The sequence below is a fragment of the Acomys russatus genome, chromosome 26, assembly GCF_903995435.1.
Source record: "Acomys russatus chromosome 26, mAcoRus1.1, whole genome shotgun sequence".
Taxonomy (NCBI): Eukaryota; Metazoa; Chordata; class Mammalia; order Rodentia; family Muridae; genus Acomys; species Acomys russatus.
This window is the reverse complement of record NC_067162.1, coordinates 43857599-43885162: the sequence shown is the minus strand read 5'-3', so window position 1 is coordinate 43885162 and position 27564 is coordinate 43857599. Positions and strand designations below refer to the sequence as shown.

At 53.2% G+C, this 27564-nt stretch overlaps 1 protein-coding gene across 1 annotated transcript; it reads right to left on the bottom strand.

Moving 5' to 3' along the window:
* Window positions 1-27093, bottom strand: Necab2 (N-terminal EF-hand calcium binding protein 2). The gene is made up of 13 exons (XM_051169159.1): window positions 26884-27093; window positions 24217-24241; window positions 22188-22296; window positions 20180-20205; window positions 19931-20028; window positions 11196-11332; window positions 8084-8202; window positions 7874-7953; window positions 5332-5385; window positions 4774-4886; window positions 1812-1889; window positions 922-1013; window positions 1-532 (listed from the first exon to the last, which is right to left on the bottom strand). Exons 1-13 carry the CDS (start codon window positions 27091-27093, stop codon window positions 504-506), a joined length of 1170 nt encoding a protein of 389 aa, XP_051025116.1. The 3' UTR covers window positions 1-503.
* Window positions 27094-27564: the final 471 nt, after the last annotated feature.

Genomic DNA, 27564 nt, shown 5'->3' with positions numbered 1-27564 from the left:
GCTCCTAATCAGACTTTATTTGGTGGCTGTAGTCCTAGCATGGTGCTGGGGGACCTGGGCTCTACCCAAGCCTAAACTGGGTACTACAGGGTCTCACAGCTCCTACTAGGTAGAGGGCCATCACAGAGGAGTGGGGGGGGGGCGGTAAAGGAAGAAGCCTTTCCATTGGAGGTGGGCCCTTCTGGGCCTCAGCTAGTAAGAGTCAGGGAGGCCAGAGGTTGGCTGGGGTGGGAAGCTGTTGGTTGAAGGCCAGTCTTAGACTCTATCCCTGCTAACTCTAGCCTTGCCAGCATCACAGCAATATACTCTACCAGGTCAAGTCAGGTGTGGGGACGCCAGGGGGAGGGGCCTCCTCCGTGCCACAGCAGGGAGAAGTATGCGTCCTTTTATTAGTATATTGAAAAGACAGCTGTTTACCAAAGTGTCTAAAAAAGGGGTATTGTCCTTTACAAGAAGGGGAGGGGGGGGCAGCAGTAGGCTCCTTAACAGGGCCTCGGGAGGGGTCAGTCTCGCCCCGAGGTGCACCAGGCAGCTGGAAGCAGGAGAGAGAGAGAGAGAAGTGGTCAGGGGTTGGGTTTATGGGCATCAGTGTCCCTTCCCTGGGGGCTGAGATGGCCATGCACAGAGGGTTTGGGCAGAATATGCCAGGCTTTGTGACCCCATATTTCTCATTTAGGCCATATGGGAGTGGTCTTTGATCAGACCCCGTGTGGTGCCCGGGCCTCACCCTGTCCCTGTTTACACAATAAGCCTTGGGTCTGGAGCTTGCATCTGGACTAGGATTCCTGATGGCAGTAAGTGAGACAAAAAGTCCCTGTAGGTCTAGGATCCTGCTTAGGTCTAGGCTCCTGCTCGGGGTGGTTGGTGCTGCTAAGAACCCCCACCCTGACCCCAGTGGCCGCTCTGTCCATGGCCCTCTACCTGGCACGGAGATCTGGGAGAGCGCTTCAGGCTGGCTCAGCGTGTCAACCTTGACATGTCGGAAGGCCTTGCATACAGGGCTCTGCAGGTGCCTGCAAGCCAGGACCACAGATGAGTTCAGGCTTGGGGGGAGGGGGCGGGCTGGGGATGAGGGGAACTTTAGGTGTGGGCTCAGGTCTAGTCCTGCTCTGTGTGGGAGAGGGGGCTGTGACCTTGTGATCATCCATGCAGGCAGGCTCCCAATTAGCTGCAGCATCAAGGGATAGCGCTGCAGCCCCAGGAGACTTGAGGCCCTGTGTCTGAGAGCCAGCCCTGTGTGTTGACAACTCTACGGAGCACCTGGGTCCTTAGTCCCACAGCTCAAGTGGGGCAAAAGTGACCCCCCCCCCGTCCTTCCTGTGTGACAGGGTTGTACACAGGGAGCTAGAAACCGCCGCGGTACTGTGCCTCCATCTGGGAAGGCCAGCAGAGTCCCTGGGCTGAACCAACCCAGTAGCCTGTGGCCAGTCCCAGGATACTCAGCTGCTCTCCTGACACCAAGGCTCCAGGACCCAGCGCTTGATGACACAGGCACATGCTGGCAGGGCAGGGAGGATGTGGGAAACTGAGTCCTTAGTGACACCATGACGCCAGCCGGCTCTCGCTATGGCACCATACATGTGAATCTCTGCTCTAAGAGCCCTGCTGCAGCTGGGCGTGAGCCACAAGCTGGCCACGAAAGGGTGCTTGTCTAGAAGTCTCTGCAACCAGAAGCCGGGCTCTTCACCATCCTCCCCCATCCTCTCCTCTGACGGTCCTCAGGGTCAAGGAACAGGAGCCTTAAAATAGTCAGCCCCACCTTACCATCGCCCCCACATCCTGGCATAGGGTAAGGACAGGGCTGCACGAACCTCTTCCACTCCTCCTCTGTCTCCCAGAATTCATAGATGACAAAGGTCAGGCCGTCCGCCATCCTCACCGCGGCAACGCTGCAGGGAAGAGACGCGCACATCTGTGGCCGGCAGCAGCTGCCCACTGCCCTCAGATGCACACCACCGTCTTCGACCTCTTTCTTCCCAAATACTGGTCAAATGGTCCTCCACAGGGCAATGGCAGCTGGAGACGCCAGGGACCACAATGACTTCAGGGGCAGCCATCAGGCCACCTGGCTCAGCACCATGGCCCACAGTGAGAGGTAGAAGTTTAAATGCATTTAAAGTTTCTGTTCTGGGTGGGGGTTGGGAGAAGACGGCTCAGTCTGCTCATGACTGTGAAAGCCTAAGTTCAACTCCCAGGATCTATGTGAAAACAACTGAAGATCCTGCCTCAAGATAACAATGTCAGGGGCCAGTAAGATGGCTCAGCAGGTAAAAGTGCTTAAAACATAGCCCGATGGCCTGCGTTTGAGTCCTGGGACTTACATAGTGGAAGAGAGAACCAACCCCTGCAAGTTGTCCTCTGACCTGGTGCTGGCTCGTTTTTTGTTTTATTTTTTTCATGTCAGACTGACACAAGCTACAGTCATCTGAAAGTTGGAAATGCCTCTAAAATGTAGGCAAGACTGGAGGGCATTTTCTGAATTAGTGATTAATGTGGAAGGTCCCAGCCTACTGTAGGTGGTATGGTCCCTGGGCTGGTGGTCCTGGGTTCTATAAAAAAAGCAGCACCCCTCTATGGCCTCTGCATCAGCTCCTGCTCTGTTTGAGTTCCTGTCCTGACTTCCTTTTATGACGAACTGTGATAGAAGGACAAATGGAATATAAACCCTTTCCTCCCTAGATGTCTTTGGTTATAGTGGTCCATCACAGCGATAGAAACCTTAAGTCAGACCTCCCTGAACACCCGCCCAAGATTGACCTCTGACCTACAGACACATACTCTCATGGATATTTACACACAAAACAGCTGTCTTTTAAACCAAAGCACCCAGCCTGTGCCCTACTCGCTCTCCTGCCTCTTTCTACCCTGAAGACCTGGGCTGATGGGGCTGGAGAGATGGCTCAGAGGTTAAGAGCACCAGCTGCTCTTCCAAAGGTTCTGAGTTCAATTCCCAGCAACCACATGGTGGTTCAGAACCATCTATGAGGTCTGATAATCCTCTTCGGGAGTGCATGCAGGCATAACACTGTATACACAATAAATAAATAAATCTTAAAAAACACCTAGCTGACAAGAGGAAACTGAAGCTCCGAGAGGTACCATTCCCAGCCTGAATGATCTGCATCCCAGGCATGGCCCTTGAATGCCCTGCTATGTCGCTCCATCTCAGATGGGGCAGATCCTGGTGGCTGGGGCCATGGTGGGAATGTGTGAGCTCTGGTGGAGTCCATGGCTCACTTAGTGCTGTCCCTGTCCCCCAGCTCCTCTTGGCCTCTGGATGCCTTCCTCCCACCCCACCCCCCATGTGGCTGAAGTGCCCCTGAGCCCCTCAAAGAAGTGACAATAGGGTGAAAGCTGTGTGATTCCAAGTCAAGCCATTCAGGAGTGAAACAGTGGGACATGTGCCAGCCTAGGATCACATGCAGAGCTCAGGGCTCTTAAGTAGATGGGGGTACCTGCCAGCCTTAGCCCGTGGCCCTATGCCAGCCAGTGCAGGTGCCTGCTCTGGTGTCTCTCTAGGCACAGCAAAGGTTGTCATGGACAATTGGGTCCATAGAAGTGTGGCTACCACAGGATGGCCTCTCATGAGGGAACTTCCAGCAGGAAGGCACAGCAGGCCAGGGGAGGGAGGACACAATAGGAAGAGAAGCCTTGTGCACTGATGTACAGATCCTGTCCCAGGGTCCCATCCTTCAAGAAGGGCCGGTGGGGAGAGGCAACAGAACCAGGAAGGCCCAGGTGAGGATAAAGGGGTGGCGGGAGTACAGGGTGGAGCTCTCTTCCCTGTCTTCCTTTAAAAAACCGTGACAAAGACTGGGATGCTACTGCGATGGCATGTATCCAGCGCCTGCCAGAGTTTGATTCAACCCCAGCAACAGGAAAAAAAAAAAAAAAAAAAAATCAACTGTTTGCACACCACCTCCCAGAACCGTGTCCTCACTGGGGACCTCCAGAGAGATATCGTGGCATACCCACAGGCACCAAGAAGCCGAGGTGGCATCTACAGACAGTGTGCCTATGTGATCTGGCCTCTCCCATGCAATAGGTGGGCTGATCCTTTACCAAGTCTGTGAAGCCCAAAGGCAGAGTCATCCCCTGCCCTGCCCTTTCTCTCTCCATCCTCAGTCAAATCAGGGATCTCCTCCTTGCCTGAGTATGTGGCTTCTCCCAGCAGCCCAGCTACTCCTCAGTCTATATGCAGAAGATAGGACCAACCTGGCTCCCGGTGACACTGTTCCAGCCCACAGCCCCTGGCACGCCTTCACCCTCGGTATTGCATATGCCTCACTGGTGGCCACTGCTCTACCTTGCTGAGCTTCCCAGGGTAGCAGGACAGGAGTGGGTGGGGGCAGGTGACCTGCATTCCAGAAGACCCTCCTAGAGGCTATAGCGTCTCTCCTTAATCAAGCAGGTGCTGTGTTGTGTGAGCAACCGTGGTCGCACTGGGTGAGCCGAGTGTGAGCCGGACCTGCCTCGGCCAGCACATTATTCTGTTTACCCTCCTAACACACAGACACACAGACACAGACACACACACACACACAGCCTGCTGGATAGATGAATAAACCCAGGCATGGGGGTGAACTTACCCACTTCCTCCTACAGCTAGGATGGAACTGAGTCCCACTTTCTCAAGCTTCTCTGTCATGTACCTCCCCTAGGGGAGGGCTGGCTCTGCCAGGTTCTGCCACTGCCAGCCAGAGGCCCTGGTCACCGCCCCCCTTCCCCCCTGTCCCCCCCCCCAAGCCCCGCAGAAAACCATTGTTCACTCACTGGAAGCAGTTCCTTTCTCCAGCGGTGCCCCGGAGGTACTGTCGCAGGGAATCCAAGAACTCGCTCAGCTGCTCAGGGCACACGGCCATTTCCTGTCGGACCAGCTGCAGGTGCTATGAGCCAAAGTGGGTGTGAACATGTATGCCAGGCCCTTCCCCAGCCATGTGGACATAGTCCAAATCCTGCTAGCCTGGACCCTTGCTTCTGAGAGATCAAGACAACAGGGTCAAAATACAACCTCCACACTTTTTAGCCTTACGTGTGAAAAATCAGCTAAAGGAGACAAGACCAAATGGGTAAAGGTCCCTTGGGGCCTCCACACATGGGGCGGTAAGAAGGCTGCAGGGAGTCCCACCGAGAGCCTGATGACAGAACGGGCCAGATGCTTGCTCTGGGCCAGAAGAAATGCTTTTTTTTTATCAGAGTCCTGGAGCCTCGGTTCTCACCATGCCCCTTGGGGAAGGGAGGGCAGAGAAAGGTGGCTAAAGACCTGGAGCTACACAGCTCCTCAGAGGGCTGGGGGAACAGGGCGGAGGAGAGGGGCAGAGAGGGCCTCACCATGTTGGTGCCTTCTTCATCCGAGAGGCGCTGCTGCAGGTCAAACCAGAGAGTCTGGAACAAAACACAGTGGTGTCTGGGACTCAGGGAGGCCCCCAAGGCATGGGGCACCTGGGATGTAGACCATTTCCAGGGAGGCTCCCAAGACAGCACCCAGAGCATGGGGCACCAGATGCCCCTATAGTTATAGCCCTTGCCCCAGTGTGCCAGGGGCTTCTGAGAAGTCCCAGGCTGGAAGTGGGGCTCCCAGGGTAAGGCCTAGTGGACAAAGCTACTTAGCTCCCAGGCAGAGAGAAGCCTCACAGAGGACCCTGGAATCTGAGGCAGGGAAATGGCAGAGAGTTTGTTAAGGTCCAGGCCTCTGAAGCACTGGGAAGGTCAGGGCCCCAATAAACTTGGGGTATGTGGCTAGGACAGGGAAATCTTAGTAACAGGCACTCAGGGGGCCTTAAGTCAGGATACCTTTTTTATTTTTTAAACCACCGTTTTAGCCCTAAGACTCCCTCACTCACATACCTCACCCCTAGTGGTGACTTCGGGTTCCCTGTGAACTCATGGGCTGCACGGGGTGGCCTGCACACTGCCTCCCCCAAAGCCCTAAAGCTTTCCATAGACATTTTATTTCCCAGCCTCCCTGGGCCAGCTGCTACCTTCTGTGCGCTTCCAGAAACACAGAAGCCGTGCTAGCTCTGCGGGTCACCAGTACCCGGCACCCAAGCACACACTGGTGTTCGTTCATCACAGTATCACAGCACAGGACCCTAGGCCTCAAAGGTTTCCCCAATGGGCTAAGCATTAGGGTCTAGGTTTAAACCATGTCTCTCCCTCATGTGGCAGAAATCCATCCTTTTTCAACAATCACTGCCTCCCAGCCTGTCTACTCTGCCCCAGGACAGGAGGTGCCAAGCAGCTTGTACAAAAGACCGCAAGAGCCACATCCACCAGTAAAGAAAGCAGTAGGGCGGGGTGGGGGCAGTGGTCTCTGAATCACATCCTCAGCCTTGACTTCTTGCCCAAACGACTCAAGAAAGTGTCCAGTGGCCAAGATGCGTTTGCACGTTCGAGCTCTTAAGAGGCACAGGGGGCAGCTCCTGGAAGGCTGGGCCCCACCAGGAACCCTTTGGCCTCTCCACAGTCAGATGGAGAGACTCTAGAAGTACCCAGACCCCTCCATTCCCCTTGCCCCAGGGCCGACCCTGGCCCTGCAGGCACACTTGGAGGCGCTGCTTGGCCAGCTAGGGGTGGAGCCTGGAACTGGCTTGAACTGGCCCCTGCTTATGCTTAGGCCAATCAGAGACCTCGGAGGACCCCGCCCCATCTCCAGGACGCCTAGGTGCTCCTGGTTACCAGCAAGCCTGGTTGTTAGGGCGACCAGGGTACTAAAAATAAGGTTCAAAGCGCCTCCCTCCTGGGGCCCCCGCTGAGTTGTTATGACAACCGGGCACAAGGTCCCCACCGCGCGCGGCTCTCACTCCGGGCAGCAGGGTTAAAAGGGAGTGTGGGAGGGGGTACCCCCGCTTCAGCCACAGCCCTGCAGCTGGCAATACAGTTCTGGACTGTGTTGTCTTTACTCCCATTGAGAAGGCCCATGATCTACTCCCATGAGTCCCTCAGAACGAACCCCCAAGCTCCGCTAAATACCAGCGCTCATTGCAAAAGAAAAAAAGGAAAACAGAAGAAATGTTACCTCAATCTCAGGGCTCTGACACACCTGTCGCTCGGTGTAGGCAGGTGTGTAGGAGTCCTGCACGCACACGTGTGGGGAATTTGGGAAAGGGTGACTAGCAACACTAACATGGCTGATATTAGATGCTTTTTTTGTTTGTTTTTTTGGGGGGTTGTTTTTGTTTTTTGAGACAGGATTTCTCTGTGTAGTTTTGGCTGTCCTGGCTGTCCTTGAACTCACAGTGATACGCCTGCCTCTGCCTCCCTGAGTGCTGGGATTAAAGGAGTGCGCACTACGCCTGGCTTCTGATATTGGATACTAACTGGGACAGCAGGCTCTGACCTGAGCCACCAGCGCCTTGGTGACACTTGGAACACTGTCTCCCAGTCGTCAGAGCAGGGCTTTCAGGTTCAGAGAGGGTAAGGCACTGACTTAAAAAATAGGAGAAACCCAGCCCCAACAGAGGAACACTTGAGCCTGCCCACCTGCAAGCCCCTTTTCGGGTACTGTTAAGTCGCACAACGTCCCTAGAAGTGTCTCTGTATAGGCTGGTCTGCTCCACACTTCCGGGCTGTACTACGTTGTCAACATTCTCCTGTTTGGAATCTGCCCTGAACCATCCCTGGTTCCCACTCCCACCTGCTTTTTTTTTTTTCCTCCCTACCTCCGGTGGTGGAGCCAGCTTTCTTGGAAACGTCCATAATCACAAGACCCTGCTGGTCACTCTCTGCACCAGGAATGCTGCCTGTCCTCCCACAGTCAGGACCATGGCCTCAGTCCAGCTCTCTACAACCCACTAGAGTGTCTCAACTTCCCTTCAAGGTCTAAAGTGGACAGGGCTGGGAGAAAGGAGAGATGGGGGTGGGGCGGGCCTACCTTGCTCTCCAGTCTCCCAATCAGCTGGGCCAACCGGCTTATCTGGCCCTCAAGCCCCTCCTCCTTTGTCTCCCCTGTAGCTGGGAAAGAAAGAGACCTTGGCGGTGGGCAGGGCCATCCTAGGAGGCTGAGTCCCAACCTCCCAGGCTAGGCCCTAGTGCAGATTACTCAGGTCCCTATGGAGGGCAGTGCCCACTGATGCTCGCTCACCCACAGGCAGGCTCTTCACTGGCTCCGGGGCCACAGGCTTGTGGTTGACGATGTAGGGAGGAGTGGGGCCACCGTAGCGGCTCTCAGTGATGCCGTGGCTGGGTTTGCAGTGGTCCTGTCTGCAGAAACAGAAAAAGTATTGATGAGGGCAACTGCGGGACCACGGCCTCTCCGTTACTACCTTTACTGTGCACTGAAGTACACAAAGCTCTGACCGTGTCCTGAAATGTGCATGGATCTGCCCTTGTGGCCCCACGCCTGCACGATGGGCAGAATGGTGTAGTGAGAATCCTGGAATTTTGGCTTCTTTAAAAAAAAAAAAAAAAAAAAAAAAAAAAAAAAAAAAAAAAACCAACACAGAAATATTGTAAAGAAAAGGTTTTGTTTTAATGCCATTTGTGAGGCTATGGGGCTGCTTTGCAGCAGCTGACTGCGATTTGCCCCCGTGCTCTAGCAGAGGTGTGGTCTTGCCAGCTGCAGATAGTTTCTGCCTTTGGAATTCTGGGAAATGTTCAGAGGGTCCGTAAATGCTAGGGTCCTGATCGGTATGACCGGTGGTTGTTGGTTGGAGCTTGGTTACGGTTTTTTTAATAGTGGTGTTCAAAGAGGAAACAAGAAATTAGAATCGGAGCTCTCTCCCCCCTTCTATTCTTGTATCGAGTGACAGAGGGGGTGAAACAAGGGTGGGGGGAGATAAAGAGTGGGAAAAGTTAGAACCCACAAATTACCTAAGCCCAGCTACAGAGTGGCTTTCATTTTCTCAGAGGAGGAAACAGGACCCACAAGGCAGGTGACTTGGCCAAGGCCATGTGGCCAGCTGGGGTATAGCTCCATGCTGGGACTCTAGAGCCCAGGCCCTGTGCCCCACAGGCTTATTTCTATGGCTGAGGTAAGGCTGGGCCAGGCGCCTGTCAGGAGGCCTCATAGTTCATAGCTTCCAGCTAGTGCAGTCTGGGCCCGGGCTCAGGAGACATTATATCTTCCTCCCTGCCTCCCTCAGTAGAGGCTGCTGTCCTGAGGAGTGACTTCTGGGATGGAAGGCCTGGGTTTGTGTCAGTGAGATGCCTCCCCACCCACACCCCTCAACAAGGCAGCAAGAAAAAACTCTGAACCAGACTCCCCGTCTCTTGTCCCATGTGTCCTTCCTCTGTGCACACAACCTGTGTACGTATCTGGCACACTGGGCCCTGACCACAGGGTCTCCAAAAATGCAGGGTGACTAGGCAGTTCCTTATGCATGAAGGAGAGCTTGCAAAACTGACTACGGGCATACCAGTCAGCAGGGTGTGTGGTGGACAACCCCCCAATCCACCCCCATCTCTGAACCCCTCAGCACAGTTGAAATCTGTCTCCTGTGACCCTTGAAAGTGTAAGCAAGTCTCCCATGTTGAGGTTCAGCTCCCCCTGTGGAGACACTGTTAGTGGAGGCTCTAAACTGTCAATCACATCTCTACAAACCAGCAACAAATTCAGTGTCCCTCAGACCATGAAGAGTTGAGTGGGAGGCCCCTCAAGCAACAAGATCTATATAGCAGCTTTTTCCGGGAACACAGCACCCTTAGGGGCTGCTCCAGGGTGGGGACACGGGGTAGCCCCGAGGAACACAGGGTCTGGAGCCAAAAATGTTGAGATACGGGGCAGTTTGAGGTACCTGTGGGTGTGGAACAGATTTCCCATCAAGATACACCACCCACTCCTTGCACTGACACCCCAGAGTTACCCTCTCCCGGTAGGGGCGGGCGGGTGGAACCATGGATGGAGCCACGTAGCGTAGGAAGGCAGCCAGGAAAACTGCTGAAGGCTGCTATCTTTCTACACAGGAGAAAAGGGGTAAGTTTGATTAAGATGATAATAAATAAATCAATAATGGGAAAGCTGTTTGTCCCCAGAATAGTGGCTGTTGACACTGGGGACTTGTATCACAAGGCTGCCCAAATATGCAGTCATCATCTGCCCTTCTAAGTGCTGACAGCAAATGTATTTGGCAACAGGGTCATTAAGAACCCCTCACAAGGGGCTGGAGAAGTGGCTCAGTGGTTAAGAGCACTGTCTGCTCTTCCAGAGGTCCTGAGTTCAATTCCCAGCAACCACGTAGTGGCTCATAACCATCTATATAGTGAGATCTGGTGCCCTTTTCTGGTGTGCAGGTGTACATGCAGACAGAAGTGTAATAAATGAATCAAAAAAAAAAAAAAAAAAAAAAAAAAAAAAAAAAAAAGGAAAGAAAACACCCTCATTGAATTACTCACCATTGGAAAAAAAAAAAAAAAAGAAAAAACCCCTCACAAGCCTGTCTGATTCAGGTCCTCACCATCCAAATGACACCTGCTCAAGCCCCACCCCCACAGCAAAAGGTCCAAATGACACCTGCTCAAGTCCCACCCCCACAGCAAAAGATCATCCTGGCCACACTGTGACTCTCTGCCAGGCACCCTAAAGTTGTATACAAAGAAAGCTGACGCTGGTTAGCCCATGGGTATATGGGCTTCCTGGCAGCTACCCTCCTGTGTGTGGGTGTCCCATTTCCCCTTTAGCGCTCCTAGCAGACGGGAGTTTGTTCAGCCAGCTATAGGCAGCATGTAGGTGGGCTCAAAGCTGAGCAGGCCCGTCTTAGCTGGAAAGACTAAAGAGTCCCAGGCCAGGCACCAGACACACAACACCCACAGTGCACACGAGAAGCCCCCTGGGGTGCCTGCCTGTGTACCCAGAGACCAAAAGAGCAACACTTTGAATTTCACCCCTCATCAGAGTCTCCTTCTGCATCAGTTTGGTCCTACCCTGCTTTCAGTAAATCCCTCCACCTCCCCAGCTCTCCAGGTAACACAGAAGCGGGCCAGGGATCAGGACACTGTTGTGTGAACAAGGAGAACCGTGGTAAGACCTATGGGTCTCCGTGGTTCATGTCCTATACCAGCCATTCTCCTAAGCATGTTCTGTCCCCATGTAAGCCTCAGTCAGGTACTAGGTCCTAGGTTTATCCTCATATTGTGGTTGGTGAGATTGGGGGTCGGGTGCACAGAGAGGTGCAGCAACTCGCCCAAGGTCACCCAGATCTGAGGTGCGTGAAGAGTGAGGCTGCTCTGAGTACCCCCAATATGTCTTGCTGACGCACCGGATCTGGCTGGTCTGTTCTTCGATGGCTTCCACAGCACTTTCCACAGAGCTGAGCAGCGACTGGATCTGATTGGCTGTCTCCTTCAGAAGGAAGCGGGTCACAAACTGGTCCACGTTGCTCCCACCTTCATACACCTGGGGGCATTGGGAGAGAACCTGGATGTGGGCTGGCACAGGGGCTGAAGAGCCTTGGGCTGGTGTCTCTGGTTCGCACTGTGTGGCCCTGCATTTTAGAAGCTGCGGAGTATAGCAACAGGGTCCCCAGATTCAGAGTTAGACCTCCGGTTTCATCTGGATCAACTCAGATGAAGCCCAGAGAGTGGTGGCACCATCTTACATCATACGCACCAGTACCAGATGTGTATAAGATAGTGGGCACAGTGTCCACCACAGGACAGACAGGAAACTATGGCTGCGGTGATAAAGGTGGTAACAGTGATGACAGTGATAACAGTGGTGACGGCAGTGTTAGTGAACTGATGATGGCAACGGAGTTGCTGGTGACGATGATGGTGGTGATGATGATGACAGTAATGGAAATGCTGGTGATGACAATTATGATGGTGATGGTGTTAGTAATGGTGATGCTGGTGATGGCGATGATAGTGGGGGTGGTGATGACAGTGATGATGATGATGACAGCAATGGAGTTGTTCGTGATGACGGTTATGATGGTGGTGACGGTGTTAGTAATGGTGATGATGCTGGTGGTGATGACGGTAAGGTGATACTGCTGGCAATCATGGGTGGCGGTGGCTTTGTTGCTGCAGTGGACAGAAAGCACCAGGAGAGATGGCCTCAGGCCTCTGTTCTCTTTTCCTTCTGAGCCCCTGAGTCTTCATGTTGTTATTCAGACAAATAACGGAAGAGAATCAATGTAGCCAAGAGGGTTAGATGGCTCCCAAGGAAATCCCCTGAAGTCTGTGCTCAGGGGAGTGGGAGGACAAAAGTGGGGGAAGCAGAGCGGTGGGCAGGTGCACATGGTGAGGAACACGCTCTGGAGTGAGGAGGGGGAGGGGGTTTTCTGCAGACTCCACCCTAAGATTCATGGCAGAGCCTCTCCTGGCAAGGCCAGCACTGATATCCCTCACTGAGATCCCCGCCTCTGCAAACAGTTGCAGAGAAGGTGGGAGAAGCTTGGCTTTTTGGGATCAACGAGGGTAACCAGCACTGGGGAGAGGCGCTGGACCTCAACTGCTGAGACCTTCCCCCTCTGGAACCACCCCTCTCCCTGCACACTGGAACTCTGCCCAGACCCTGGCAAGGCTAGGGGAAAACAAGGCTCTCAAGGAAAGCAAATTAAACTATCCATCATTCTGACGGGGAATTAATTAGCAATAATTATACATTGGGAGACATAGAGCCCGAGGAACAAGGCGTGGGGGGCGGCACAGGACGAGAACAGGAATGTGGACGTTCTGTCCCAAGGCCTGGCTCAGGGCCACTGTGGGCAAACCCTGCAGGAGAAAGCATCTTTGCTCGAGGTATAAGCATCTCCTGGCTGCCTTTCTAACAACCTGATGCCACCCGTGGCCTAGAGAGCAACGGACGCTGACACCTGAATACCTCCAAATGAGCAAGGGACATGGCATGGTAAACACACACACACACACACACACACACACACACACACACACACACACACACACACACCTTAGCCACCACCCCACCCCCCAAGAAAAAAAGGCTACTAGAAAGGCTCTGAGGAGGCCAGGAGTGGGATGTATTTGCCCAACAATTGGACCAGGGCCTGATAAGGCAGTCAGTAAATGCAAGAAATGTGAATTCCAAAGATAGGCCACCCTCTAGGTTGTGTGTGTGTGTGTGTGTCGGGGGGGCGGGGACAATGGAGACAGAACCTTTTTCTCCTCTGCCAAGAGCTCCTCAGTGGAAGGGTCAGAAGGCCGTTCTGCATGCGCCTGTGATAAAGCTATTTGCAGGATGGTAGGAGCCATCCTGGGTCCTGCATAACACTCAAATTTGCCAGATGGCTCTGCAGACAACGATAGAGAATCTCCCCTAACATCTAGGCTTGAGCCAGAGGGAAAGCCACCCCCCGCCCCCCCCCCCCCGCCCAACACACACACACACACACACACACACACACACACACGAGGGAAGCTGTGTGAGCAAGTAGCTTCGGGTATGTTTGTGACTGTGTGCATGTCCCGTGATGGAGGTCAGAGGACAACCCGCGGATGTCTGTTCTCTCTCTCCAACGTGTGGGTCTTGGGCGTTGATTTCAGGGTGTTTGGTAGAAAAGCTCCTTGACCAGCTGAGCCGCCGTCACAATGTCCAGATTAAGTTGGTAAACTATTGAGACCCTATCTTCCTGTCTCAGAATATTCCCTCGTTCCCAAAGTGGATAGAAAAGGATTGTAATGATCTAAGGATAAGAATAAGATTGAGGATACTTCTAGAGATTTCTCTCTCTCTCTCTCTCTGTCTCTCTCTCTCTCTCTCTCTCTCTGTGTGTGTGTGTGTGTGTGTGTGTGTGTGTGTGTGTGTTTTGAGACAGGGTCTTACTGTGTAGCCCTGGCTGGCCTGCACTTGCTATGTAGACAAGGCTGGCCTTGAACTCACAAAGCTCCACCTGCCTCTGCCCCCCACATGCTGATGTTACAATGTGCATGTCACCACGCGCACAGCTTCGGAAGCCACTAGCAAGATGAAAGCCAAGATTTTTTATCTCCCAAGTCGTCATCAATGAAGCGGAGCAGACTGTCAAGAAGAGGAGTGTAAAACAGGCGAAGAAAGACTGCACGCAGCTGAGGAAGAGCAAGAGCCGTCAGCGGAGATGGAACCCTCCTAAGGAAGAAAGGCAGCCACAGTCCCCCCCCCCCACCACCATCCCAGGCCAGCGCAGGCACCCTTCAGGAGCTGATTAAAAAAGAGGCAGCCGGGGCCCACCCCATCAGAGCAGTGAAGGCTCTGCAGCGAGAAGAGGGAGCACAAGGTTCTGTAATCACACTCAATCAGGCAGACAGGGCCAGCTGCAATCCCGCCAGAACGCTAGAGCTTAAATGAGAAAACACACAAGAGATAAGGAGGCGGAGGACGCCGTGTGCGGCCAGCCTGTTATTACAGAGGTTGCTGTGAGCCGTGCTAACCTTGGGGACAGGGACCCAGCTGTTACATAAAGCAAGTAGGCTGAGTATCAGGTTTGATTTTTTTTTTTTTTTTTTTTTTTTTTGAGACAGGGGCTCTGGCTGGCTTGGAACTGGTGACAGCCCTCCTGCCTAAACCTGGGGAGTAGCTAGGCTGGTGGGTGCGAAGGTCTCCATTAAACTTGTTTGTATTCTTTTGAAGACTTTCCTCTTGTTTTTATATGTTTGCAGGAAGGCGTTAGAAGAGGCCGTAGGCAGGGAACTGAACGCAGGTCCTCTGGAAGGGCAGCAAGCATTTGTAACCTCTGAGCCATCTCTCCAGCCTCCTGTTCATAGTCTTTAGCCTAGTAGTCCCCCAGGTCGGATAATGGGTCCTTAAGAATAGAGTAAGGAAGCCGGGCGTGGTGGCGCACGCCTTTAATCCCAGCACTCAGGAGACAGAGGCAAGTGGATCGCTGTGAGTTCGAGGCCAGCCTGGTCTATAAAGTGAGTCCAGGACAGCCAAGGCTACACAGAGAGACCCTGTCTTGAAAAACAAACAAACAAACAAAAGAATAGAGTAAAGAGTGAACATATCTATACCCACTGGGTCACAGTTGCAGTTTGATGTGTATATAATGAATATATTTATAACAGTAAAATCTTAGAAATCAATTAAAACACCCAATCATAAATGAAAAATTAGTAAATTCAAGCAGGAAGATTTGAAGCGACGCTCTGAGCCAAGTGTGGCAGCACACGCCTTGTGCTCCGTACTCTTACGTCGACTTGACACAGGGCAGAATCATCGGAGAGGAGGGAACCTCAAATGAGAAAATGTCTCCATGAGATCAGGCTGGAGGCCAGCCTATAGGGCATTTTCTTAGTGATAGATGTGGGATGGTCCAGTCTGTTGTAGGCTTTGCCACCCCTGGGTTTATTAAAAAACAAAACAAAACAAAACAAACAAACAAACAAAAACAGACTGGGAAAGACATGGGAAGCAAGCCAGTAAGCAGCACCCTCCATGGCCTCTGCATCAGCTCCTGTTTCCAGGTTCCTGCCCTGCTTGAGTTCCTGTCCTGACTTCCTCCAATGACGGACAGTGATGTGGAGTGTAAACCAAATAAACCCTTTCCTCCCTAAGTTGCTTTTGGCCATGGTATTTCATCATAGCAACAGTAACTCAAACTAAGACACACCTCTAATTCCAGCACTTGGGAGGTGAAGGCAAGTGGATGGCTGTGAGTTTGAGGCTAGCTTGGTCTACAAAGTGATTTCCAGGACAGCCAAGAGAAACCCTGTCTCTAACAAAACAAAACAAAGCAAAACAAAACACTGGGGCCGGAGAGCTGGCTCTGTTATTGAGAACACTAGCTGCTCTTCAGAAGGCTCAGATACCCACAGGGTGGCTTATAACCCTCTATAATTCTAGTTTCAGGGGATCTGACCCCCTCTTTTGGACTCTGAGTACCAGAAAAAATATTTAAAACAAAAAAAGAGCTACACATTAAAAAGTTGCAAGAATCATCCACCAAAACCTTCTCCATCTTTGAGGGTCTGGGTGAACAGTGATCTGACCCTGGCACTTCATAGTTTGTTTTCAGAACTTTGCTTTACTGAATATACTATCTGATATAATAAAAAAAAAAAAATGCAATAAAAGTCCAAATGCACCAAACAAAATAGATAAAAATTTATAGAAGATAAAAAACATTTGAAAAACAAGAATTAAATGACAAGATACCATTTAGTGTGAGAAGTTAGCTTTCTGCTGTCCCACAAGCAAGATGAACTGGAAAATCATAAGCAGGGAAAAGGGCCAGTGAGTTGGCTGGCTCAGCAGACAAAGGCTCCTGTGGTCAATTTTGACAACCTGAGTTCAATCCCCAGGACTCATGGTTGTGGAAAGAAAGAAACAACACGCATGCACACACACATACACGCACACACGTATGTGTTCTTGTTCTTTGACTTCTCCAAAGCCAGCTATAACATCTCTGAGGTGTCACTGTCACGTGCAGAAGAGACCAGCTTTGTCTTTTCAAAAAGTACGTATCAGCAGCTGTATGTATTTCCCAGCAAAGACATGACATCTATTTTCAGGTTTGTGTTCTGTGGAACATCTAATGTCCCTCTTACACTTCTCTGACTAAATGTCATGCAGCAATAGATGGGTCCACACAGGATATGACGGGGAAGGAAGCTTCCTGGTCACCCGTCTTTATCACAACACAGTGAATTCAGAAGATGCTGGGGACAAAGACACTGCCTGGGAACGTCTGTGGTGGCCATGGGAATACCAAAGGTCAGTGTTCTGCATTTCAAAATTTCATATTAATCAAAGCATTCCATTTACCCAGAGGGAAAAAAAAGACCAGCCATGGTAATGAACCCAACCCAACAGAGGAAAGAACTATAATAATAAGAAGCACAAATAAATTACAAAACATAACACACATATTAAATTAGTGTCTGGGGCTGATTATGAGAAACAGCTAATTAAAATAGAAAACACTGTCAAATGTATGATTTTTAAAACGTATGAAGCAGTTGGAAATGGCACATGCTTATAGTCCCAGTACTAACGAAGCGGAGGCAGAAGGATGGTGAGTTAGAGACCAGCCTGGTCTATACAGTAAGATCTGGTGTCAACAAATAAAATGAAAAAAAGAAAGGGAGAGAGAGGGGGAGGGAGAGAGGGAGAGAGGGAAGGAGGGAGGGAGAGAGGGAGAGAGAGAAGGAGGAGGAGAGAGGGAAGAGGGAAAGAGGAGGGAGAGATGGAGAGAGAGAAGAGGGAGGGAGAGATGGAAGGTAGTGAAAGGGGAGGGAGAGAGGGAGGGAGGGAGATAGGGAGGGAGGGAAGGAGGGAGGAGAGAGGCCAGAGATGCGAGAGGAAGGGAGGCAGGAGGGGGGGAAGTAAGGGAGGGAGGAAGAGAGGGAGGGAGGGAAGGGAGGGGGATAAACTTTGGAGGAAATGGGGCTGGTTCTGAAGTGCTCTGAGACTGTGACAGCCCCAACCTCACAACTGCCTAAGGACTTTTTATTGTTCTTTTCTGCATGAATTGTCTGTCTTGGTCAAACAATGGCTTAGACTTTTAAAAATAATCATACGAACATGCAGTACATAATTGATCACAAAGTGAACATTCCCAGGTTTGTTAAAGAGCATACTAAAGTGCACACACTGAAGAGGAGATGACTAAAATTAGGGTTGGCTGTAAACGGCCTGTCCTAGGGGCTGGAAAAATGGCTCAGTGATTAAGAGTTCTGACAGGAGACTCTGGGTTTGAGTCCCAGCACCTACATAGTGGCTCACAACCATCTGTGACTCTGGGTGCAGGGGACCCAATGCCCTCTTCTGGTTCCTTATAGGCTCCAGGCACACAGGATACACATGCAGGCAAGATACCTCATACAAAATAAACTAGGCCCTATGACGAGAGCCCCTACCCTTTTAGCCCTTTGACCTAAGAGTTCTGAATAAATTTTCTTTTTGAGTAGAAATAAAAAAGGACACTTCCAGGGATGGTGAGTCACACGCAAGATGTCCAGCCATATGATTCGCTTCTCAGGCCATCGTCCCACCTCAACTCCCGATGCAGAGAGAAGACACCCAGTAGGTGACAGAACTAAGTGAGAGATGATGAAAGAATGACGCTCTGACGAGAGTTCATCACAGAGCGCCGACTATTCAATATGAGAGAACCTAAAAATAGAATCCACCCATCGATAGCTGAGGCAAAATCATCTGATCATTTAAAAAAAAAAAAATCCTGCAGGCATTTGAGCGGATTCCTTGCCATCACCCAAGACGAGATGGAACAAAGCGTAAGGCGAAAACATTTTTTTGTACAGTCTGAACCGAAGAGAGTTCTAAAATAAGAGCTGGCATTAATATTGCAATTAGGGGAGAGATGCACTTGAAAAGCTGGGGCCTGGTGTCATTGTAATGTGTTAGGATCTGGGGAATATGCCGCAAGCATCAGCGTCACCAGAGGAGCCTACGTTAGCCAGCATGCAGGAGACTAGCCCAGCTAACCAAGACAGAGGCTGCTGCATCAGAAATCAGAGTAACCAGGGACCTTGCTGTGATAAACACCATGACCAAAAGCAACTTGGGGAGGAAATGGTGTATTGCAGCTTATGCTTCCAAGTCATTATCCACTGAGAGAACTTAGGCACTGACGCAGAGGCCATGGAGGGGTGCAGCTTACTGGCTTGCTCCCTATGGTTTTCTCAGCCTGCTTTCTTACAGCATCCAAGGCCACCATCCCAGGGGTAGCACCACCCAAAGTGAGCTGGGATCTCTCACATCAACCATCCGGCAAGAAAACACCACAGGCTCCCGCACAGGACAATCTGTTGGGGGTAGTTTCTCAACTGAGATCAACTCAGATGACTCTGGCTTATATGTCAAGTTGGCACTAAAACTGGCCAGCACACAGGGGGAAGCATTAAGGATCACCAGCAAGCTGCCTTTCGGCAAACAGGTCACCTAGGAGATACCCAAGAAGAGGGGCAAAAATCAGCCACCATAAAAATCAGCCACCATTGTCAGGCCCTGTAAGGATGCTCCCGCATCACCTGAAGCCACCACCATGTCCACATGAAGCCATGTGTGCAAGGTCCTTGCGGTACTATGGCTAAGGCTGGGCTGAGCCTCCTGGGAGGAGTTCAGCCCCTCTCCCTCAAGGATGATGAGGTTCTGCTTCTGATGGCCATGATGGAAGCGCAGGTGGACCACTATGTGGGACTAATGCCTCATTCCAGCCTTACTGAGACAGGGCTCTGCTCCCAGGTAGGAGGGGGTTGCTACACAGTCCATTTTCCCCTCTGTCTTGCAGCCGGCGACATCAGAGCAGGCTGAAACCATTTGTCTAGCACACCCTGCTAATGCCCCAGCTGCCAGAGGACCACCGAGGCTGTCACCAAGACTGCAATGATGAACAGTCTTTGAAAGTAGCTCTTACAGGGCCTTAAAATACTTGCAAACAGCAAGACCCCTGACAGTGCAACACCAGAAGGACAGTGTGGCTGAGTGTGTGTGTGTGTGGGGGGGTGAGGCAAGGTTTGGGTGCACGGCCAGAAGAAGGGGCTTTCCAGTCGCTGCAGGCAGGGCGCGGGCTGCATGTGAGAAGCTGAGGGAGGTGGTGGTGATCTATGCAGCCCTACGCTCAGCAGCTTAGAGGACCAACTTCCTTCGGTTCCTTCAAGGTCTGGAAGATAAGACGTTCCCACTTCACAGACAGAGAAAGTGAGACTCCAGTCCTTCAACCTGGTAACAGACCAGACCAGCTAGGTCTTCCTCCACTGCACATGGGCCAGCCACTCAGGAGACACCATTGCACTCCTGGGTCAAGTTCAGATAGATACACCCTAAATCTGCACCTCAAGATCCCTAGGTCTGCACTGCCTCTCAAGAGCCAATCAACCACTCAGAGATTCCTGCCCTTGGCAGGTTTCCACTTCAGGACCAGGCTTGACCGTGGGAAAGGCCCTCACACTCTGACACACACCCTACAGGATAGGGCTATCCTTGGCCACCATCTGTCACTGCAAATCCAGATACCTTTGAACAACAACAATCAGAAAAATCTAGAACCAACTGGCACTCGGGTCCTAGGTTCTTAAGGGCACCACTAACCTTCTTGGTGTAGCCCATGGCCTTCAGGACTGAGTGGTTCAAAGTCTCCAGGGAGGCCAGGACATCCTCGTAGTCTCCCATGTGCTCCACAAAGTAATCTGGGGAAGAAGGTTGCAAAGGTCAGAGGTCATAGAAGATTCTACCCCTCCCCCTGGGGCCCTCCCACCAGCCCCACCTAGGTCCACACTGCTTTGCCTTCCTCTGGGTACTTTTACTCCCACTGTGGTTGCTGTAGATGCAGGTACCTACCACACAGTTCCTTGGTGTCCACATGGCTGTAAAGGGAGGGACAGAATAGGGAGAGGGAGAGAAAGTCAGCGGGTTTGTTTCCGGCCCTCTGTGTTATCCTTAAAACACTTGCCGTGCACACCCCCACCCATCCTAGGCACTGGTATTATGAGCCCCACTTTATAAAGGAGCCACCTGCCTGTTCACCATGTTCTGGTTTTTTCCCCCCTTATTCTGAGACAAAGTTACATTATGTAATCCTGGCTGACCTCAAACTCCTGCCTCAGCATCTTGAGTGCTATGGTCACACACCTATGTCACCATACCTTGGCAGCTCAAACTTTCTCTCAAAGTCTATGGGCTGCATCACAAGTAGGTGGGACTAGTGGGGTGCTGAGCCTGGGAATAGGGAGGTGGAAAGGGATGTAAGGTGGGCTGTGACTATCCCAGGTTGTCAAAACAATACCACTGCTCTTCCTGGGATTCTTGGGACCCTGGCTCAGCCTCCACTCTAGGCCGGGGCATCACTCCTTAAGGCAAAGCAGAGAGGGGATCTGGTCCTTGCTTGGGGTTTCGGGGATGTGTGTGAAGGCATCAGCACCAGACGTTGCAGAAGAGGGACCAGGCAGGGTCTGTGTGGGGTCTGATGTCTTCTCCTTTCTGGGCCTAGGACTACATTTGGTGGCTCCCATGTTCCACAGCAATACCTATGGGTAAATTTTTTTTTCTGTAGATTCCAAGGCTGGTGACTGCTTTGGGATTTCTCCGACAGCCTGGAATGTTGCCTCTGATGTGTAAGGCATCTGGGTCAGAAATGCTTAGCACCTCAAGGGGCTGATTAACGTTTGAGGTTTTTACTTCTGGGAATACTAGAGGGAGGGATACAGAAGGCTTTCAGAATTCTGACCTCCCCTAAAGTCAGTCCACTCTCTCCCACTCCAACCTCCAGGTCAACTTTGACAACTTTTTTTTAAAGATAGGGTCTCTGTGTAGCCCTGGCTGTCCTGGAACTCACTCTAAAGACCAGGCTGATCTCAAACTCAGAGATCCCCCTGCCTCTGCCTCTTGAATGTTGGGATTACAGGCATGCACCATCTCTTCCTCCACCTCGTTAGCCTGACGTCTGAGGCTTTCAGTGAGAATGTAACTAATTTTGTGTCCAGGAGGCTGCAGAGACGCCATGAGCCCTCATGTGGCCTGGAAACAGTGTCCCCTGCTCTGCTATGAGGACCCAAGTCACTCTTGCAGTGGCATTCCTCAGAAAATTACAGCCTGTCAGGTCTCCAGCCTCAGCTCTGGGGTACCAAGCCTGCAAACTGGCTTGGTAGTAACTGTCTACATCATCACTAAGTCTCGGGCCCCCAAGTGATCCAACCTGCCTTAGCACCCCTAGAAACTTTTGTTCTCAGTTCCTGAGTGGGGCAGAGGAGGGTGACCAGGTGGCTCTAATCCACCCAGGCAGAATTCAGGAGCAATTTACAGAGGTGGGTGAGGGGCCTGAGAGCATGGGTAGGTGCACATGTATGCTAGCCCTGGAGGCCAGCTGTCCTGCGAGACTGAGCTACAGGTCCAAGTCATGATTGGGTTGCAGGGAAAAAAAAAATCAATTCGCTCCAAGGTCAGAATTGGGGTTCAGGCTAGAGTTAGGATTCATATACATTGCAGGGTGGTTTGGGATGGGGGGGTTCACGGGGACAGAATCTTAGAAAGCAGATTCTGGGGTAGCACTGGGATTAGAACGGAATGGAGCTATAGCAGACAGAGTCACTGCCAATGTCCCGTCAGTTTTGTGTGTCCTGCATCAAGTCCAGGGGCTCTCTCCCTGCTCGGCCAAGGTGGCCCAGAAAAAACGAACTTTGTGGCAGACACCCACACAGGACTCACTCAGCCTGGCAGTGGGGGCCAAAGAGATCTGACTGGTCGGATTAGCGGGAGCTCCAGGCCTCTTGCCCTTAAACAAAACCTGGGCACAGTGGAGAAGGGAGGCGCCTATACAGCCCCAGGGCGCCCCACAGTAGCCCGGGCTCACTTGGTGTTGTCTGAGTCAATGGTGTGAAAGAGGCCCTCAAGCTCCTTTTCACTCAGGACACCGTCTGCGAAGAAGAGCTGAAATTCCTCCAGGGACAGCTTCCCGTCATCTGCAACGAACAGGCAAGAAAGCAAGTGGCCGTTTGTCTCCTAGAAGAGCACATGGTAGCCTACAGCCTGTTCCCGGAACGACTGCCTCAGCTGACAAACTCCCAGTTGTCAGTCCGAGGCCTTCCTGACAGGTAATCCCAAGCCGACAGAGACAATGGAAGCTAAATTGCATGCTCTCTACTAGGCTGTCATCCTTTCTGCTTTTCGCTCAGTCACCTGACATGGACACTATTTAAGTAACATGCTTAACCTGACATCAGCAATCACTCCCTACCCTGACCCCAGGCCCCAGCTCTGGGAAAGGGGATGAATAGTCCCTTTATTCTGTTCTTCCTTAAATTACCTTGCAGTCTGAGCTCAGATCTCCAACCTAGCCTAGAGCAGGACTTTGTGCCACATGGTAGGTGCCAGCACAGTCCCCCACGCTTTTGGCGAGGGGTAGTCAGCGGCTCCATCTTTCATGGAGTAGCTGGGCTGCATGGAAAAGCTGAGGCCAATACTAGACTCAATGAATGTGTGCTGTAATCGATTAGTCATGCCTGCCTGAGGCACAGCATGGGGTGTGCCAATACTGGGTCAAGCTTCCCTCTTACTGCTTCCACAGGCTTATCATGGATGGCTCCTCAGTGTCCTCTGTGCCCAGAGAGAACAGGAAGGTGGAAGACATGGTCTGCAGATCCTCTCTGATCACAAACCTTCTGACATTCGCCTTGGGTGGTAGCCTCAAGCCTAATGAGCACACTATTAAGAGGAAAAATATCCTGCTCTTAGCCTCTGGTCCAATTAGAGAAGACAAGCTGTCCTGGAGCGTCATCACCTCTGCCAACGACCTAAATGGGGCTGTTTGCAGGTGGCACTACTAATGAGCAGAAGCCCAGCCTGCTGCAGTGACCTTTCAAATAGCAAGAGCCTGTGAGCCGCCACATACGTAGCCCTGGATGGAAAGGCTGGCTGGTCCTCACCCCTCTGCCAGCTGTCAATGCCAGTCTTCTAGGCTGATACCCTGGGCTGCCAGTCAGACCTCTCACTCTAGCTTTCCCCTGGAAACTGGCTACCCCGTGTCCACCACAGCCAAGCTGCTCTTTGCCACAGAGAGCCTCGCAGGGACACTCAGCCTTGTTCTCATGAGGAAAGGCAGAGGACCTGCTGTGCTCTGGGCAGAGTGAATTCACTAGGGAAAACAAAGCCAAAATCCCAGCCCGTGGGAGTAGCAGGCATCAGGGGGGTACTGTCTAAAGCCCACTAGAGGCTGACACGCCTGAAACCTGTGTTGAGGGTGGGAGCCAGGCCTCTCTCCCTGGATAGTGCAGGCTCCGCATAACGCTCTCACACCTGCAGTGCCACCTGATCTCCCTATATCCCTGTGCCCCATGTGGAATCTGCAGGTGGCCCTTCACCCCACTCCGAGGCCTGGGAGGATGCAACACCACTCTGCAGTGATTCCAGCCCAAGCCTGTTCCCCTGTCATGTCATATCCCAAAGAGCTCCATCCCGCCCCACAATTCATGGGGCAGTCAACAATGGCTCCTAGGAATGACCTGGGAGCTGGATAAGGCCAGAGCCGCCTTGAATTCAAACATACTTGGGAAGGGCCTCTGAGGCAGCTGACAGACAGGGGCCTCATGCGTACTTCCTTCATGGATGGACACACTGCTCTCTAGTGCTCTTTTGAAGTGTCTGTAGGTCACCCACATCTCTTCACCTTGCCCCAAAGCTCAGGGCAGCACACGGGACAGCTGTTACCCCTCCAGCTTACAGAAGGGGGAAACTGAGGCACAGAGCAGTGAGAGGACTTGGCCTCTGGACTTGTGCTCTTCACCTTCAGGTTCATCGTCATCCATGTCCCCACCTCTAACTGTTTCTCAGGAAGCACAGGACTCGGAGAGCGTGGGTAATGGAGCACCTGTCAGGAAACTCACCGTTCTTATCCGCACGGCGGAAAATCTGCAGAGAGGAGAGCCGGAGTCAGATCTGGGCTGAATCTGGGAAGGTGCCCTCAGCAGCCTCCTCTTGACCCAGCTGAGCTCCCTCTCCCGAGAGCAGCTTGGGTGAGGCTTGGAAGCCTAAACTTCCCCAGGAGACCCCTAGGCTGCGACCCAGGATGGAGAGACCACAGTAGGCAGAGGCCCTCCTCACCCTTTAGTATCCATCACACCCTCTCCCACTGCACTGCCAGCCTGCCCACGGCTGTGCGTGCGCGCGCGCACACACACACACACACACACACACACACACACACACACTTGTGCTGTACACTCATGCACACCCACAGACATCTCTGCAGGTGTATATACACTCATTCCGCTAGACTCCCCCACTGCTGAGCACACAGCTGCACCCAGCCATCCTCAGAAGCCATGAGAGAGCTTCATGCCTTCCCACCGTTGTCAGGACCAGCCTCCCCCTTGCTCTGGCTTGCCTGGGTTCCTTCTGAAGGAGGTGATCTTGAAACCTGGTGACAAGATCAGCCTACAGGAATTACGGTGTCATTATGGGATGGGGGAGAGGCAGGCAGGAATGTTCTGGTTGTAACTGGCAAGAGATGGGATGAGGAGCAGCACAAACCTGGGACCTGCACTTTGAGACAAAGTCATTCCATGCTTTGCTGACCTTTGAATCCCTCAAGGTCAGTTGATGACAGGTGCTGGGTGTCCAGGGCTGAGAAGCTGTTCTAATAATTTGTAGGATGCTTCCAAAACCCACTCAGACCAGGCCATAACCCAGGCAGGTGGAATGCCAGCTCCTCGAAGACATAGGTGTTTGCTAAGACCACCCAACTCATAGAAAAGGGAGCTGATGTCTAATCCCGGCCCCACAGAATCAGCCCGGCCTTTAAACCAGCTCCCTGTGGGGCTGATGGTCCCAGAACCCTGGAGAAAGTGGCTCCCTTTATCCAGAAGAAAACTTCGGCCTACAGCATGCCATGGTCGGCCAATTCCCTGGGTTTTCCCAGACTCAGCGAGGTCTGTGAGGGAGCTGCTAAGCCAGGCAGGAGGTGCCACCCCCCACGAGTATCCCTGAGTCAAAGGACAGGTGCCTCGGCTCACCTGCACCCCACGAGTAATGGGACAAGGGAGCTGTGTGCACTCTGGGTACTCCCAGACCCCAAAAGACCTGGGTGTCGAAATGACTAGGTTGATGTGGCCCCAAGTGACGCCACGTAAAGTGGCTCCTAGAACCAGCATAAATGACACTCTCCCCCTACTCCTTTGCAGGTGAAAAATCAGAGGCTTAGCCAGCACACAACAGCAACCGTGGAGGGAGAAGCTGGCCAGGGCCAAGCTGCCACCTCTACTCTGGACTCTGCCTGAATCCTGCTGTGTGTGTGTGTGTGTACACTTCTTGTTTGTGTGTTCACAGAGGCACTAGAACAGCCATATCTCCACCTCCCTTCTGCCGGGACACACCTATGGGTTCTGAGATCTAGTCTCTTCACACTTGTAGGGGTGTGTGGTGCTGGAGAACACACACACACACACACACACACACACACACACACACATGCATGCACATGTGCTTGCACACCCCAAATCTCCCAGAACCCCATACCATGTAAAGGCACCCCTCTAGGACCAGTTCCAACCCCCAGAAGCCCATGCATGGACCACCAGCCCTCTACCATCCACGTGGCACCCTCACTCTGTAGTGGGTAAGGGGGTGGGGAGAGCGCTGTGGTGCATGGGGAGCTAGTGGGGTGAGGAGTGAGTCTGGGGTCCAAGAGTTAGGAGGAAAGTACAAGAAGGGGAGGGTGGCAGGAAGAGAGTGAAAGATAGACAGTTGCTCAGGGCAGAGCTGGGGGGTGAGGACTCCTTGGTCCAGGCCATGGTTCTGATTCTATGAAGAGAGAGCGGGTGGGGAAGGGGCTTCACTCGCAAAGTGGTACAACACGGGGGCTTAGCGGCCTCACTCAGCAGAAAATAGAGAAGCGGTGCTTCGGGGCCGTGCCTGGGGCTGGTCCTGGAGTATCATTGCAGGGAAAAACCCGCGATAGAGAGGAGAGGGCTGGGGGTGCTCAGGGGCTCTGATCCCAGTCGTAGGGGCTCAAGTGAGAGGCTTTGGTTAAGACCAGAAGAGGAGAATAGTTGCCCCGAAGCTCTAGGGGTCCGGGCTATTGGGCGAGGGAGAGCGGACAGTCACCCCAGCCGCGATGGGAGTGGAGTAGGGTCCCGGCTATGGAATGAGTGGAAGCGGGAACATGGAGGAAGGCTACTGAGTCCTAGGTCTGGGTGCGGACCAGAGCCTCAGCAGAGATGGGGATATGGGGAATGCAAGAAAGTGGAGGAAGAGGATGGAGGTGAGGGTCCGGGTGGAGTTGGGGCTGGGGGCAGATTGTCCCTGAGGGAAGAAGAGACCCCAGCTATGGGATGTGAAGATGAGGGAAAGTAGAGGGAAGGGATGGAGAGGGTCGTGCTGTCTGGGTTGGGGGACAGGCGCCCCAGTGGCAATGAGTTGGGGCTTGCGCTCCGCTCCGAAGAAGATGCGGGAATGCGGAACCGATCAGGGAGCGGATGGTGGAGAAGGTGCTCGGGTCCCGGGTGCGGACCGGCACCTAGCTGCGCTCGGCGGAGGGTCCCGCGCGTACTCACGTCCAGGATGACAGCTGTGCCCCCTCGAGGCGCGGCGGGCCCGGGGCCGGGGTCCGCGGTGGGGATGTCGGGGACGAGCGGTGCGCGGGGCTCGCCCATCCTGGCGCCCACCCAGCGTAGCAGCCCGCCCAGCGCGCGGCCCTGCGGCGGCGGCTCCCGGAGCAGCCTGTGCGCGCCGGCCCTGCACAGGCGCGCCGCCCGCTCGCACATCTCGCCCGCCGACCCCCGCCCGGCCGCGCCCCCGCGCGCCCCCTGCCCGCGCCCGCCCGCGCGCGCCGCTCCCGCCGCCGGCCCCGTGGCCCGGACACCGCGGGGACCGCCAGTGCCGGGGGGTAAGGGGGGGCTCCCCGGACCCCGAGCCACGTGCTCTGCGCCCGCCGCCCCCACCTCGCCGGCCAGGAGCGGAGGCAGGGGACTGCCCGCGGGGGCTTGGGGCCTGGTGGCCGGACCCTGGCACGGCCACAAAGGGGGATGGCTGCGTTCACGCGGGGCTGTGGGCAGGTGTGGACGAGGGTGGGGCTCCCCAGAATGGTGGCCCCGTCCCCTCCAGGGTCCCGCTGACCCTTGGTCCCCTCCCCCGTGGTGCTGGTGTCCGGCGAGCCCCGAGCGCCCTCTGCCGGCCAGTCCACCGCACGTCCCTTCCTCCCCTCCTCCACCCGCGGGTTCTAGTTGTCCTGAAGG

Coding starts and splice junctions, on each gene's coding strand:
- Necab2 (XM_051169159.1), bottom strand. CDS start 27,093: ATGTGCGAGCGGGCGGCGCGCCTGTGCAGGGCCGGCGCGCACAGGCTG. Junction 1,890..4,773: donor GGAGAAAGGAACTGCTTCCA/GTGAGTGAACAA, acceptor TCTTCCCTGCAG/CGTTGCCGCGGTGAGGATGG. Junction 533..921: donor CTCCCAGATCTCCGTGCCAG/GTAGAGGGCCAT, acceptor TCCTGCTTCCAG/CTGCCTGGTGCACCTCGGGG.